This window comes from Formica exsecta, unplaced genomic scaffold (genome assembly GCF_003651465.1).
Source record: "Formica exsecta isolate Colony F162 unplaced genomic scaffold, ASM365146v1 scaffold21, whole genome shotgun sequence".
NCBI lineage: Eukaryota > Metazoa > Arthropoda > Insecta > Hymenoptera > Formicidae > Formica > Formica exsecta.
In genome coordinates, this window is record NW_021849398.1 from 2,978,449 (window position 1) to 2,994,556 (window position 16,108).

The 16,108-nt window shown below is 32.5% G+C and overlaps 4 protein-coding genes and 1 long non-coding RNA gene across 7 annotated transcripts in view; 2 read left to right on the forward strand and 3 right to left on the reverse strand.

Moving 5' to 3' along the window:
• Positions 1–7,056, reverse strand: part of LOC115234846 (formin-like protein) — an 83,423-nt gene extending 76,367 nt beyond the window's left edge. Inside the window, exon 1 of the mRNA XM_029806193.1 lies at positions 6,628–7,056. Within this exon, the coding sequence (XP_029662053.1) occupies positions 6,628–6,846 (219 nt within the window). The 5' untranslated portion in view covers positions 6,847–7,056. The remainder of the gene's footprint in view (positions 1–6,627) is intronic.
• A 1,637-nt stretch (positions 7,057–8,693) lies between these two features.
• Positions 8,694–12,162, forward strand: LOC115235114 (histone acetyltransferase KAT8). Of its 3 annotated transcripts, none has more exons than XR_003883981.1 (8): positions 8,694–9,022; positions 9,650–9,903; positions 10,021–10,111; positions 10,200–10,327; positions 10,430–10,660; positions 10,911–11,155; positions 11,228–11,830; positions 11,921–12,162. XR_003883981.1 is itself a non-coding variant. In XM_029806713.1 (8 exons), exons 1-7 carry the CDS (start codon positions 8,833–8,835, stop codon positions 11,445–11,447), a joined length of 1,359 nt encoding a protein of 452 aa, XP_029662573.1. In that variant the 5' UTR covers positions 8,694–8,832; the 3' UTR covers positions 11,448–11,464; positions 11,921–12,162. The 3 variants fall into 3 exon arrangements, 2 of the variants coding, with proteins under 2 accessions (XP_029662573.1, XP_029662572.1); XM_029806713.1 differs by having other exon boundaries at positions 11,228–11,464; XM_029806712.1 differs by having other exon boundaries at positions 11,228–12,155.
• Positions 11,745–12,903, reverse strand: LOC115234847 (D-aspartate oxidase-like; the record flags this gene model as incomplete). The annotated part of the gene is made up of 4 exons (XM_029806194.1): positions 11,745–12,094; positions 12,168–12,458; positions 12,535–12,691; positions 12,761–12,903. Coding segments are annotated over 4 exons (705 nt in total), but the record flags the coding sequence as incomplete, so codon positions are not given.
• Positions 12,904–13,046: 143 nt separating this feature from the next.
• LOC115235116 lies at positions 13,047–13,531 on the forward strand. The gene is made up of 2 exons (XR_003883982.1): positions 13,047–13,199; positions 13,290–13,531. It is a non-coding gene; the product is annotated as an uncharacterized LOC115235116 (long non-coding RNA).
• LOC115235115 (D-aspartate oxidase-like) lies at positions 13,115–16,097 on the reverse strand. Its single transcript, XM_029806714.1, has 6 exons — positions 15,228–16,097; positions 14,451–14,574; positions 14,130–14,275; positions 13,904–14,060; positions 13,537–13,827; positions 13,115–13,463 (listed from the first exon to the last, which is right to left on the reverse strand). Exons 1-6 carry the CDS (start codon positions 15,416–15,418, stop codon positions 13,350–13,352), a joined length of 1,023 nt encoding a protein of 340 aa, XP_029662574.1. The 5' UTR covers positions 15,419–16,097; the 3' UTR covers positions 13,115–13,349.
• Positions 16,098–16,108: the final 11 nt, after the last annotated feature.

The window sequence follows — 16,108 nt, forward strand, 5'->3', positions numbered from 1 at the left end:
TTAGTAATATAAGGGTATATATATATATATATATATATATATATATATATATATATATGATGTGTGACAATTAAAAATTCATAGAAAAAATTAATTTGAATTAGTTCATTGATGGTATAAACTGTCATTTTACAATAAGATTTTTCTTCGACTATTTACTCATTCCAACATATACATCTGTTCTATTTTTCACCATTATAAATTGAAATAGCAGCCAGGAAGTCAATTGAAGCTCTTTCCAACTTAGGTGACAATCTAGTAGGCCGTAATTTGTATTTTAAGCCACTGATGATAGACGTTTATAGCTCGTTACACACGTAATTAGCAAACAACAGGTAATTATCCGAACAAACAGGGTAACGAGGCAAAGACACGATCGGTAATCATAAATAATCGCTAACTCAACAACTCATGTGAGTATTCACGTGCATAAACGTCAAACAAAGGCGCGAAATACATTGTGTAATACGAGTCCATATACATCATATGTTTAATGGTTAGTGATATAGCCGGAAAATATGTTTTCCTCATCATAGAATTAATCGATTTGCAATATCAATATTAAAAATTTCGTCTTTAAATTAATTTGCAAGTTTCACTTTTTTTGCAAATTGTAGATTACATAAAGTTATGAAGAAACCTCGTCAAGTAATTATAACAAATTATTAAAAATATATTAAATATAAAAATAATTTAAACACGGAAATGATTTCGCGAAAAATGTATATATATTTGTGCAAAACTGTTTAGTATATAAAAATCTCAAGGTTTTTTTCCTGTTATATCATTAATAATTAAACACCGTATAGATAGTTTGACATTACTGTAATTCGCGTTATTGTGTACTGACACGTGCGATATTGGAAACACGAGCCGCGTCATTTTCATCTAGACAATAATATCTTTGTGTTGCGATCAAGGACCGAGACATAATCAAGTACAGAATAAGATATAAGAAAAGTATAATAGGTATAAGAAACCGTAAGAAATAGTATATTAGTATATAATATGGATATTAAAAATAGATTTCTACATTTGTTTATCAAGGACACGCTTTTTTTCTCTCTTCATATATGTATTTCCATGACATATAAAGACCATTTTATATTATTTTAATCGGTTGAAATTAGAAACATTCTAGAAGCAATTGTCCAAAAGTGCATTTATATAATGTAAATCATTAATTACATATTTTATAAAACAAGAATAAGAGAATATACAAACATAATATTAATTCATGATATAATTTGAAGAGATAACGTTGTGTTTTTCCGCGGTTGATATCCGGAAGTGGATAGCGGATCATGCAATGTTATAGGAACATCGATTTTCGTAGTGACGTTTGAATGGTGATGAGAAATAACAATAGAAATGGACGCAGTGTGTTGTACATTACGATTGTATATAATTTTCCTTTCATTTTACCAGTTTTCTGAATATCGAATGAGCAAGACAAATCCGTATTACCAAACATGTTCAAGTTTACCCAGCGGCTTTTAATAATGTTTTCTTGCAGCAATAATTTTCTACATTTATAACCGAGAGAAAATATACCAATCAGCGAGAAAACCTCACTCCTCGAGATTAATGAAATTATAATTTATCGAATAATTTGTCGACCAAAATAATAAACTTGATTTGTAGCAAATTAGAACAATTGTCTCAATTTAAATCTACAGATTCATTAAGAACGATACGCTTATCGAACGATAACTCCAAACTCTTATCTACCTGAGATCAATCCATGAAGATACCTCTATATGCAAAGATATGAGTTGAAAATACAGTAGCAGATATATTCGGCCACACAAAGGATTCAATGTATTGAAATACGGGGAATTATATCGATGGTTACAAAGATAGAGAGTCACGGAGGTCAAGAGCCAAGGATGGCCAGATGGAAGGGACAGTCAGACGAAAGAGGCAGAGAAAATCGAATAAAGTCGAGTTAATACAAGCTAAAGGGAAGACTTGTTGTTTACGATATGTTCGTCGTTGCCACGACGTTGGCAATACCACGATGCACAATCGAATCTTATTTGGTAAGAGTCGTTGCTCGTAGGCGTGCCATGTCCTTCTTCACCTTCGTCATCTGTCTCTTTCTCTCTCTTCCTCCTTTCTCTCTACCTTTTTTTAAACACACAAGCTCTTTCGACCTTTTAATATTTTGTTCTACGAGAAAGAAGATTCCAGAAAATTCATTAATTTTATCTCTCACTAATCTGATACCAAATATAAATGATTTACGGATAGCATGAAATATATATATACATTTTTTTCTGTGCAAGAAATATCATGCCTTTATCAAATACTATATATAATGAAAGGCCAAAAGCACAATCGAGCTATGCAATCACCGCTATGTGGAATTTCGATTAAACCGCGATAAGACAATTCAAGATATCGACCTTTTGCTCAAGGCGTGTCGGATGAGCATCGCTTGATCTTGGATTTTATCATCAATTAATTTAGCGTTTGATCATTTTCAAGATATAGGTTAATAGTTATAATAATTCATACGTGTTTTGACTTGTAAACTCAATTAAACCTGAACTGCAATTGTAGCTTATATATGTGATTAGTTCTTACATCGTCAATAGTAAATATACAAAATTTATACGAAGTGACTATCAAAATTAAAGAATATATATTGCCAAACTGATTTTATTAATTATAATTTTATGTATTACGTTTTTATTTTCATTTATCAATAATTCTTTTTAAATGTATAAGGAAATTGAAATTAAATTATAAATTCTCCGATTTTTTTTTTGAATCCAGCATTTATTTGCCAGAATACGTATTCACCCCATTGTATTCACAATTTAATAGAAAATAATATGATAAAACGATTAAATTCGAGTAAAAGTCATAGTAAAATAAAGAAAAAAAGGAGTTAATAACCTCTTAACTTAAGTTATAGTCAATTTCTGTAATTAATCATCTATTTCATTGTATCACGATATGGTTCATAGTATCAAGCTTGTAAAAATGGCATTATATCGTGACGCATCGTAAAAGCGAGACAGCAGAATTACGAGACCGTAAACGGGCGTGTCGCGATACGAATAAAAACATTTAATTGTATAAAACCAGGGTTCGCGGCAACACCAATGATCTGCGTTTGTTTTGTATCTTGCCCTCTATTGACCCTCACTCTTGCACATTTTTATGATTCTACATTTCCAACTATATATTCCATATTTTCACACTGCATAAAAAAAAAAGATTGCTTACAATTGGATATAATAATCCAGCCTTGATCAAAATTGCCTAGGACTGTCGAAATAGTTTCAACTAAACATATAGATAATTCTGACAAAATAATTTAATTAATAGGCTGATTTAATAGGCGCGACTAAACCCGAAATTGCCCTTTTGAAATGTTTGTAATTATTACCAAACGTTTTGTTATTATTATTATATACAATTAGTAATAATAACTAAAGATTCATAATGATGCATTACTAAATGTATCTTACAATTGACCCAAGTTGATTTAAATTTACCCAAAATTTTTTTTCAGTATGCCATTTATCAGAAATAAGAAGCATAAATCTTTCAAAAAAATATAATATATACATCTCGTTTTACTAAGTTTTATATCAATTTTTCATCTATCTTTTTTCTTCTTCTCGTCACATATTCCAGAGAATTCTACTATCAATACTACTGATATAATATATATATATATAACGGTTCAATAATATAAATTAAATAAAAGCGTCTTTGCAAACAAGGTATGATTGCAGGCAAGTCTCGTGACCCAAGCACAATGTATCCGAGTTCAGAGATATTTAGTCATGCTATAAGTTACAAACCCCACACGTGTTGATACCAATCCACTTATTATGTTACACCTCGAGGCGATAAAGATAAATACGATCTCTCATGTGCTCTCATGTCATACCGATCCGCAGCTGAACGAAAATGCGTGCTATCCGCTGCACACCTCTCACTCCACTGTGTAATCAAATTAAAGTTTGCATGCAATGGAAAAGGGCCACTAACTTGTGTCTCGTTGCCATTGATCAATATTTATCACAGATTTAAGCATATTGACTATTCTATAATGTATCTGAAATTATCAAAGCTAATTTTAAAACATTATTTGACCAATTTGTGTTTTTATCATTTCTCAATAAACTTTTTTTCATAATTTCTTTATGTTTCAGAATATTGTTGTTTCAGGTTATTGAATATCTAATCACATACACACATAAGAACTTAAATTAAAATTTTATTCAAAATTTTATTGAAATCTATGTAAAATTAAAGACTAGAGGAATACAATTCCTTGCATTTTTAAAACTTAATTTAAAAAAACTGCTATATTTATAACTGCTTATCACTATAAAAGTGAAATTTCCTTTAAGAAAACGGATTCCTAGCTGGGCAAAAACTTCATAAAAGAAGAGTTAATTTTGGAATATTAACATATAATTAAAAAATAATGCTTGTAAATAGATTTTAATTATTATATATAGCAATGGTATTCTTCATTTATCGCTCTGGTATTTAGTTCGTGTTTAATTTTCAGAATGAGATGAATCATAAAAATAGAAATTTATAACCAATAATATATTAGCTATTTATTAGCAAAACATTGTCGTTTAGATTAAATCATCTTCTTTATCAATATTTTTATAATGAAATTTTTTCAATATCCACTATGAAGCATTTCACATCATTATCAGTGTTGAAATATTCATAATGAATATTTGTCATCCGAAACAACTTTATCTCGATTTAATTCGGGCATCAAAACATTGTAGCAGAGTTGGCGAAAGAACTTAAATTAAAAAACTCATATCACAAGATTGTCAAATCCAAATAAAACCCGTCAATCAAGAAGGAAATTTTAACATATTTTTTGCGGTTATAAATGCAATGGTGCACGATAAAATTTGCTGATATAAATATCGATATGTGAGAAAAAAAAAAAAAAGAAAAATTCAAATGCATTTTTTTTCTAGTGTCGAGAGGTCTATAAAATACACGTTATAAAATGTTTCCAAAATTATGTCATCAATTTTACTAAAAAGTGCTGTTTATAATAGTGTATCAGCTGATTATTATCCATATAAAAGAGATATAGACTTTTAAGAAATTAGTGCGCTATTGCTAATAATCTGTCAATTTCAAAGAATAAAAATAAAAACCTAAGTTTATCAGAGTATATATGAAGCATCTTGTATGTGTATGTGTGTGTGTATGCGTGAGAGTGAGTGAGTGAGTGAGTGAGTAAGTGAGTGAGTGAATGAGTGAGTGAGAGAGAAAGAGAGAGAAATTTAAAGTTCAATTTAAACCAAATGTTATAGTTTTATTTTATGTTTGTTTTTTATTCATGCGATGAAATGGATTATAAAAATGGAATATATAAAAAACTTTATAACAAATGCTTTTAAAATAGGCATCTGCAGGGGAGGGTATTTGTAATTTGCAATTTAAAAAAGAATGAAGAAAGAACTTTGCTTAAAGAGTTTTAAATTTTAAATTCATTGAATTCATTCCCAATTAACGCCCTATATAAAATTGTGGTTTCACGTAATTAGATTCCGATTCTTTTTAAGCATCCTGATCAAAGAAATATGATATTGTGAAGGGTTCATTATGCCGTACGTTCGTTCACGAGACACGCGCCGAATGCGTGCCTTAATTGGTCATCGGGAATATTCGGATGTCGAGACAATTAACAGTCACATGGATAGCTCGGTTATTTGTATATTCATGAATAAAACTAATGTACAGTGAAAAAATATAATATGAATTTTGACAAATCTCAGGTACTTTCGCAAAAAATTTAAAATCTAAAAGTTTTGTCAAATATTATAAAAACAGATCTCTCTTTTAAAGAGATTTCTTATGAATTTAGTGATCTTCTTAATTCGTCGGATAAATTTATCAAATATATTGTTCAATTTACTTAATAATACATATGTTTAATTACTGTCATTAGTATAATTAGTGTAAATAATTAAAAATATGTCAATGCATATTTTGCTTCTGTTAATATATTAATAAATATAACAAGCAGATTTATGATACACAAATACTTATATTGTATATTTCTAAAAATATTGAAATCATTAAAGAACAAGTATCAAAATTAATATCAAGAAATATCAACGTTAAACGCAATTATTTACGTGCAAATGCGAAGAAATTTTTATTTATCGTTTTTTATTATATACTTATTTTTATTTATCGTTTATATTTTATATATTTATATTATTGCTTCTAAAATATTTTCTAATCATGCTTTTATCTGAAATGAATATCGCGCGCATGAATATTCATTTAAAATGGCAGCCCACCGTAAAATATTAATTCGGAATGATTCTCGCTAATATTATTTAAAAACAATCAAACTCTTTTTACATAATTTTTTATCAATAACGTATAATTTTTAAATTTCAGATTTCTGTATGGATATGACGAAATTATATTTCCAGAGTATACACAGACATTTATCCGAATTGCCAAAACGAGATTCGCTGCAGAGTAATGTTGCGAGCGCAGAACAGATGACAAAGTCTTACTCCTTATCATTTATTAGCTACGATTGGAACGAACGAAAGGGAGAGAGATAGAGAAGCAGTTCTCTTTTTTTGTCCGCGTACTCACCAGCACTTTGGTGAAACGCCTCTCGAGCTCGATCGCGTCCGGCATCGGTTGTCTCGGCGCGCTGCGTACGCTGCCGCTGCGTGTGTGAGGTCCGCCCAGGCTGCCCATGCCCAGGCTGGGTTGACACGAGTGATGAGGCACGCCGGCCTTGACACCGCCGACGAATACCTCGCGAACACCGCCATCGCTCTCGCCACCGCGACTTTGCATGATTCCCATACTTCGTCGGTTTTGCACGCGCGCGCGCGAGCGAGATCGTTTCGCGCCGGTATGCGATTCTCAGATCCTCGACTCCGACACGCAACCGCTGCTGCAACGCGGTGCGAGACGTAAAGGATCGCGCGTTGACGATTGACGCGACTGTTAGCGCGCACACATGTACACACACACACACACACTCCGTTGTCGCGCGTCGCACACGCGTGCACACTGTAGCGGCGGTGCATCCTTCACCTCCCCCGAGTCACCGGCGCCGGTGAAACACCTTAGAAAGGTCGACGATGGGCGTCCGAGACGTGCCGGGGTCCCGGACCGGGTCGTGCAACAGGTATCGCCGAACGGCCGTCCATCGCGAATACGGAGACTTCCACGAACTCTCACGGACGCGCGCGCGGCTTCCCAGCACCGACGTACACCATTCACCACGTTCACCGGACAAAGCGTTTGCAGCATCTGCGCTCAACTTCAACTCTCCGCTAGCCGCCTCTCATCCCTGCCTGCCTTCTCCCACTAGACACTTCTATCGCACATGCGCGGTCGTCGAGCGTGGCGCTATCCTTTTTGGCGCGAAATTCAAATATCAAATCGCGCGTTCTAAACTCTAGTATACATGTATAAAACGAATTCTCTCGTATAAAATAAATTTTTTCGGAGGATCACACGAAAAATGAAAAAGAAAGAGAGAGAGAGAGCGAGAGCGATTTGTCGGATACATTTGTTTAGCGGCTTTTATATCTACAATACTTTGGTGGCGAGATAAAAAAGAAGAGAAATTAATAACAAAATCTCTTTCTCTCTCATTCGCACCTACGCCGTAATGTTCACGGAATGATCAACTCGCATAATTGAATGCTTAACGATTCTAGGAAAGTTTATATTTATATAAAACAGAATCAGAATCTTTGTCTCTTCCTGACGAAAGAAATAGTTAACACAAATGACACAATATAACACACGTATTACATGATTGGCTATCAAATAGAGAATTCTAAAAGTCCCGAAAATTTCTTTGTGATAGCCATGATAGCCAATCATGTGATATTGTGTGTTATATCGTGTCAAAGTTTTATTTTCTATGGTAATATGGCACATATACTTGTGAAATATTATATAATAAAGGAATAAAAGCCTCTCGCATGTAAGAGACCTCGATATATGTGCGTTTAATAGATAATTATCTTATCTATTAAACGCACATATATCGTACTTATACTTATTCTGAAATATTTTAATAATCTTTTTCAAACTTTTTAAGGCCATTGCACATGAGAAAGTTTTAATCGTAATCGTAAGGCCGTAAGCAAATCGATCAATCATAATCAAACATTCTAGCAATATAATAAGAATGTTTAATTGTCATTGGTTGATTTGCTTACAACTTTACGATTACGACTAAAATTTTTTCACGTGCAATGGCCTTTAAGAGTCATATGGGGGATGGGGTTCAAACGGGTTCGAACTCGGGATCTGGGAATCGATTGTGTCTCTTGAAACAAAGTGAAAATTACAAAAGTGAACAGATTTACTAGATTTCGATAAATTAAATCATACTCTAGTGAATTCCCTCATTTTTATAATTTTCACATCGTTTCAAAATACACAATCAACCCCCTGGTGATTACCAGTCCGCGACTTGCTACCCGGAGCCACACACACATCGCCCCAAGTTTGAAGTTTCTTATTTTATTCCCTATAACGCGCGGATCTAGTGCCTACAGTGTCTACCATATAATATGTAAGTCAATAAGATGCGTACGTATTTTTTTTTTGCTTTAAGCTACTGCGCATGCGTGGAAAAAATAGAATCATGGCGCGCTTCTATGTATAATGCATCATGTATGGTAAACCGTAGTTGACCGCAGACCGTAGTCGCGTGCATAGGTGTTTAACTGTATCGTTGCGTCAACCTGTGCAATGTTCGGCTATTTTTGGACGGTTTTTGTTGGCGAATGTGATTCTCGTGACGCGTGAATTGCAACCGAAATTATGGCCGAATCCGAACAGAGAAATAAGGACGGTTGCAATACAGCGAGGGAGACAATGGTGAAGCAAGAGAAGCGCGAGAATACGTTGACGAATGGCGGGAAGGGCTCCGGCGATGACGCGGACAGTCTCGAGGAGTTGCCGCTCGATATAGGCGAGCACTATCTCGTTCGCAGATCCGACGACTCCTGGCGTGCGTAAGATCGATAATTACTAACGAATGCCGATCATTTGCACTGCGTAGTGTACACTGATTAAAAGCCTGCTAAATGTAAAATTATCCAAGTGTAAAGGGTTAATATAAATATTTTGATGATGAGATAATCAATGTATATTTTAATAAATTGATTTTGAGATAATATCAATATCAAATATTTAATATCGATCGAGATATTTATATTATGTGTTTTAACATTTAAATAATTTCATTTATATGTATAGTTATATAGAGCTTTTGTATACCAGTGCAGATGACTAAATTCGCAAAGTTTCTTCAAATTTTGTTTTCATACAAAAAGCTGATAATTATTAATGGTTTGCACTGTTTATTATTTCGTAAATAGTTGTTGCTCCTACGTTATATTTCTGGCTTTTTATCGATAATATTTGTCAAGATTTTTGAAGAACTGAAGCACACATTATATCTAATTAGTTTCTTGTCATTATGAAATATTGCTATAATGAAAGAAATTTAAATTGTAAAGTTAATATGTATACATTACTTTATTGGAATTATATTATTTTTAAACAAAAAATGAATATTAGATGATTGTTTATCTCTTTTTGATATTATTACATTTGTTATCTTATTATTCTATAGATCCTGCTGAAATTATCCAAACACGTTACAATGAGAATGAAAATCACTATGAATACTATGTGCACTATGAAGGACACAACAGAAGATTGGATGAATGGGTACCTCGTGACAGAATTATGTCCAGCAGATTTGACATGAGTGAAATAGAGCGGCATGATAGAAATTCTGGGACTGATCTATTAGCAGACTCATCTGATCGCAAAATTACTAGAAATCAGAAAAGGCGACATGATGAGATTAATCATGTACAAAAGGTAAAGAATAAATTTATACCAAAAATTAATATTATTACACACATAAGCAGAAGTTTTATTATTAATTTCTTGGTATTAGTATTATATTTGACAAATGTGTATTTTTATTATTTTTAGACTTATGCAGAAATGGACCCTACTACAGCTGCACTAGAGAAAGAACATGAAGCTATAACAAAAGTCAAGTACATAGATAGAATACAGATCGGTAAGTATTATTGTACCACTTTTATAATCATTACTATAATCCAATTAATGCAAAAAGAATCTCATGATTTTCAGAAGTTTGTTTCTAGGCAAGTACGAGATTGACACATGGTATTTCAGTCCATATCCAGAAGAATATGGCAAGCAACCAAAGCTTTGGATTTGCGAATACTGCTTAAAGTATATGCGTCTCGAAAAAACATACAGATATCATATGGTAAAATATGGAAGAACTATTTATATAATTAACTATTATATATATTTGTTGAACTTTTATTAGGAGTCTGTATGTATATGATTGATATATTTTTTGTTTTAGAGTGAATGCACTCATAGACAACCAGTTGGAAAAGAAATCTACCGAAAAGGAACATTAAGTATTTGGGAAGTAGATGGCAGGGAACACAAGATATATTGTCAGAATCTGTGTTTGCTAGCTAAATTATTCCTGGATCATAAAACGCTTTATTTTGATGTAGAGCCGTTTCTTTTTTACATTTTGTGTGAGGTGGATAAGCATGGTGCACATTTAGTCGGTTATTTTTCAAAGGTATGCTTAAGTAAATACCCTCTAAGTATTAGCACCAAAAAATACAGATTTTCTCGCCGACTTCACTAAAATTTTCAAAAAATTAATGAAAAAAATGTTTATATTTTGCATCTTTTCTAAAAGTACTATTTATTTGCATTATTTAAATTTTTTGTCTCGACTGTCTCTCTCTTAAGACTTATTTTAAATATTTTGTAATTTATATGTAATCAATCTTATAAAACTATCATAACTTATCTTCTGTTTTCAGGAAAAAGAATCACCTGATGGTAATAATGTGGCATGTATCTTAACTCTGCCACCTTTTCAAAGACAAGGCTATGGCAAATTATTGATAGCTTTTAGCTATGAATTAAGCAGAATTGAACAAACAGTTGGCAGTCCAGAGAAACCTTTAAGCGACTTAGGAAAGTTGTCTTATCGTAGTTATTGGAGTTGGATTCTGTTGGAAATTCTTCGAGATTTTAGAGGAACGCTTAGTATTAAAGATCTTAGGTAAAACATTAAATATATGTTATTAGTAATCAATTATTTCAAGAACATAAAGAGATACGAATTTGTTTACAGTCAAATGACCAGCATCTCGCAAACCGATATCATATCGACGTTACAAAGTATGAACATGGTTAAATATTGGAAAGGACAACACGTTATTTGTGTCACACCCAAATTAGTGGAAGAACATATAAAAAGCAGCCAATACAAGAGGCCACGTCTTACAGTCGATAGCAGTGCATTGAGATGGGGAGCACCACCTCGGAAGAATGTAAAACCCGGCAAGAAATAGCACTCGAGTGGGCTGATGTAATGATTTTTTTTTTCTACAGTAATATAATTATAATTTGACGATATCGTTTTAACGCTCGATAAATAATCGAACATGTTAATTTACGATATGACATTTATAAGTTTATGAGCTTCTTTACATTACATACATTCGTAGACGCAATTAATATCAAACTTCTCATCTTATATGCATCTCGCGAAATAATTGATCGATAGGCAACATATGCTCGATACAACAATAATTGTATAAATAAAAAAAAAGCTTTTTAATTGAATTGTTAGGATTTAAATTGCTTTGAAAAAAAAAAAACTTCATTGCGTCTTTCGATCAGCGGAATAAACGTGTATCTCACATCTGATAACAAATCTTCAGAAATTCTGATTGTAAGTGCATTTCAGTAAACAATACCGCGCAGTATTAGATCATTAACTTTCGTATGCAAATTCGTTAATAAAGAATATATCCATTTGCAGGTAGAGAAGAACGTTTTTCTGTAACATACAAAACCGAACAAAAATTTTATATTATAGCAATTATATTTTGGAGCAGGTAGCTTTATGAAATTCGATGACTGTGTCGACGGTCGCAATAGCAGTTCCTGGTGCCATACAAACTCCGTAACCACCATGTCCATAGTTATGTACGATCTGCAAAAAAAAAAATATGATGCAGTCAATTTGTGAATTAATACGTAACTCTTTTTACTGTCCAAGTACTGACTATGGTTTTATTAGAGCAACCATTGTTAACGATATTTCCCTCTCCAATTCTAACACCGCCTTCTCTATGTGGTCGTAAACCGACTTTTTGTTGCAAGAGTTCCGCATCTTTCAAAGATGGAACCAATGTTTCACATCTTTCGCGAATCGCTACGGATTCGTATGGACATAATCTTATATTTTCGGAATCGAAGCTTCTCGATCCACCTAGAGTAACCATGCCATGGAAACCTGGTATAACATAAGTGTCGAGCTCGCCGTAAAAGAAAGTCTTGATCCACGGTGCTTTTACCTGCATAAATAAAAAGTAAAAGAAGTATCAATCAAGATCAATAAGCAAAGTTTGAAAGCAAAAGATGATAATATACTTTGAGCACTTGACCGCGTATAGAAACGAGACGTCTATCATCGCATAATTTACGTGCTCCAAGCCCAGTGCAATTTATTACGATGTCAAATTCGCCAGTTAGTTCCTTGAGGGAATTTAGTTTTCTTTGTTTAAACGTAACTCCGTCTATTAGCAATCTGTGGCAAGATAAATAATTGAAACCATGAAAATTTCTCGATTGTCCATAATTACAGCATGTCATTTACTTTCGCTTAATCCATGGAAGATATAAATTGCTTTGTGTAAGGAGAGTCGAAAAAAATGATCCATATTTCCAATTGCCATTAACTAATTGAAATTCCTCCTCTGTCGCTCTTCTGTATACCGGGACTACACTTTCAAGCCAACGGTTCTAATCGAAGTAGTTAAATTAATCAGTACAAATTGACGCTATATATATATATATATATTATATGCTCTTGCTATAAATCTTCATCGACGAAATTCTTACGAAATAATTCTGATTTATTCTTATAAATCTTTAACTTAATTATTGATAAAAAAAAGCTTTTTAATTGAATTGTCAGGATTTGTGAATTGTTAGGATTTAAATTGCTTTGAAAAAAAAAAACTTCATTGCGTCTTTCGATCAGCGGAATAAACGTGTATCTCACATCTGATAACAAATCTTCAGAAATTCTGATTGTAAGTGCATTTCAGTAAACAATACCGCGCAGTATTAGATCATTAACTTTCGTATGCAAATTCGTTAATAAAGAATATATCCATTTGCAGGTAGAGAAGAACGTTTTTCTGTAACATACAAAACCGAACAAAAATTTTATATTATAGCAATTATATTTTGGAGCAGGTAGCTTTATGAAATTCGATGACTGTGTCGACGGTCGCAATAGCAGTTCCTGGTGCCATACAAACTCCGTAACCACCATGTCCATAGTTATGTACGATCTGCAAAAAAAAAAATATGATGCAGTCAATTTGTGAATTAATACGTAACTCTTTTTACTGTCCAAGTACTGACTATGGTTTTATTAGAGCAACCATTGTTAACGATATTTCCCTCTCCAATTCTAACACCGCCTTCTCTATGTGGTCGTAAACCGACTTTTTGTTGCAAGAGTTCCGCATCTTTCAAAGATGGAACCAATGTTTCACATCTTTCGCGAATCGCTACGGATTCGTATGGACATAATCTTATATTTTCGGAATCGAAGCTTCTCGATCCACCTAGAGTAACCATGCCATGGAAACCTGGTATAACATAAGTGTCGAGCTCGCCGTAAAAGAAAGTCTTGATCCACGGTGCTTTTACCTGCATAAATAAAAAGTAAAAGAAGTATCAATCAAGATCAATAAGCAAAGTTTGAAAGCAAAAGATGATAATATACTTTGAGCACTTGACCGCGTATAGAAACGAGACGTCTATCATCGCATAATTTACGTGCTCCAAGCCCAGTGCAATTTATTACGATGTCAAATTCGCCAGTTAGTTCCTTGAGGGAATTTAGTTTTCTTTGTTTAAACGTAACTCCGTCTATTAGCAATCTGTGGCAAGATAAATAATTGAAACCATGAAAATTTCTCGATTGTCCATAATTACAGCATGTCATTTACTTTCGCTTAATCCATGGAAGATATAAATTGCTTTGTGTAAGGAGAGTCGAAAAAAATGATCCATATTTCCAATTGCCATTAACTAATTGAAATTCCTCCTCTGTCGCTCTTCTGTATACCGGGACTACACTTTCAAGCCAACGGTTCTAATCGAAGTAGTTAAATTAATCAGTACAAATTGACGCTATATATATATATATATATTATATGCTCTTGCTATAAATCTTCATCGACGAAATTCTTACGAAATAATTCTGATTTATTCTTATAAATCTTTAACTTAATTATTGATAAAAGAATAACTTTTTAATCAATCTTTACCTGAACAGTATGTGGAGATGAATTAGCGAATATATATCCAGAAATATTAGTCACTCCAGCATAAGAGGCAAGATCGGATTTTCGAATGTCGTCGTAAAATTCGTAAGAATCTTTTATCCATTTTCTCGAAAAATTATTGATTATAAATATATAGAATGCGATAAAAAAATCGTGATGCAAGCGGGAATAAATAGATATATCTCGAATAGATAGATAAGAGAGAAAATGTAGAATAAATATTCTTTGTGCGAGACTTCGAGAAAAATAGCTTTAAAAATTGGAAAACCAACAACATATTTCAGTCTTTTAAAACTTCAATGACTTAAGTTTTAATGCGCGTGTAAAGTATTACAATCTTTTTATTTTTTTAAATAGAATTTCTCGAAAATGAAGTTTCATGGAGAAAGAGTTTTACATTCTACATTTTCGGTTTATTTTTATATCCCTGAATCATCCCTTTTTCGGTTTATACCGTTATACCATGATTTTCGCCGCAGACTGTATATATATTATTCACATTATTATATCTTTTATGTTAGTTTTTTATAACAGAGATTTTTAGAATAAGACATACACATATCTTTGGTGAGAAAAATTATAATTTTAAAATTTGTTTGAGAAATAGAACATACACATTCATAAAAATATTATTATATATATATATATATATACATATATATTATATATATAATATATATATAGATATATATTTTATACTAATTTTTTTAACGAAACACAAGATAGATATGTTGGTAAAATAGAAAACTTATTATTTACTTCGTTACTTTCTCCTCGTTATAACTACCGAATGAAGCACCAACTCTAAAAATTCCTGCAGCTACATAACTGACAATATCATCATAATCCGAAGCCAAAACCGTTATATCAGCATTACGAAGAGATCCATTTTGTGCAATTACGGCCGTCGTTAATCCGACGACTCCACCACCAACGATAGCTACTTTCATTTTGCTTTTTCACACTGAGAATTAATAAAAGTAGCTGTAAATTAAAGTCTAAATAGAATAAATCGTGACACTACTTGATAATTATCTTTAACTGTCGGGGATTATTGACTATTACTGACTCCTCATACGCGATATAGACACGATATACTTGTCAGTAGCAGTAAAGTGTTTTAAATGCTTGTATGCGTTCTATTTGTGTGCATGATGATATCAATTTCTTTCTGTTATCATTATTAAATGTACTTTAATCGCACGCGATATGTACTTTTTTTATTGCAAAGCATAATATTTTATATATTACATATTTAACGTTTCTTCGAAAGACGCTGTGGAATCCAATTTTTGATATCCAATTATAAAAATATAGAAAATAGAATTATAAAGCCATCATTTATTACTTTTCTGTAATTATACCTTTTATTATACAGGGTGTCCCAAAGCACCCTTGACAACGCTCGTGGTACAGGACCTTTCTGTTCAGTTTGCTGTGCTCTACCTGCTCACAAGCGTTGTCAAGGGTGCTTTGGGACACCATGTATATATATATATTTCTGATATATTTTTTTTCTACTAAGCAAAGACACAGTATTTTATTGAATGACGTAAATATATGCGGGTGATAATATTGAGTAATATTAAGATTCTATCTTCAATGTATACTAAGATAATTTAATGTTATCTCACATTAAA

What these genes read in the sequence shown, in the direction of transcription:
- LOC115235115 (XM_029806714.1), bottom strand. Translation starts at nt 15,418, where the DNA reads ATGAAAGTAGCTATCGTTGGTGGTGGAGTCGTCGGATTAACGACGGCC. An exon ending in CATCTCCACATACTGTTCAG is followed by an intron (nt 14,276 to 14,450) that starts GTAAAGATTGAT and finishes TACTTCGATTAG; the next exon opens with AACCGTTGGCTTGAAAGTGT. An exon ending in CTTCCATGGATTAAGCGAAA is followed by an intron (nt 14,061 to 14,129) that starts GTAAATGACATG and finishes ATCTTGCCACAG; the next exon opens with ATTGCTAATAGACGGAGTTA.
- LOC115235114 (XM_029806713.1), top strand. Translation starts at nt 8,833, where the DNA reads ATGGCCGAATCCGAACAGAGAAATAAGGACGGTTGCAATACAGCGAGG. An exon ending in AGATTAATCATGTACAAAAG is followed by an intron (nt 9,904 to 10,020) that starts GTAAAGAATAAA and finishes TATTATTTTTAG; the next exon opens with ACTTATGCAGAAATGGACCC. An exon ending in CTTAGTATTAAAGATCTTAG is followed by an intron (nt 11,156 to 11,227) that starts GTAAAACATTAA and finishes ATTTGTTTACAG; the next exon opens with TCAAATGACCAGCATCTCGC.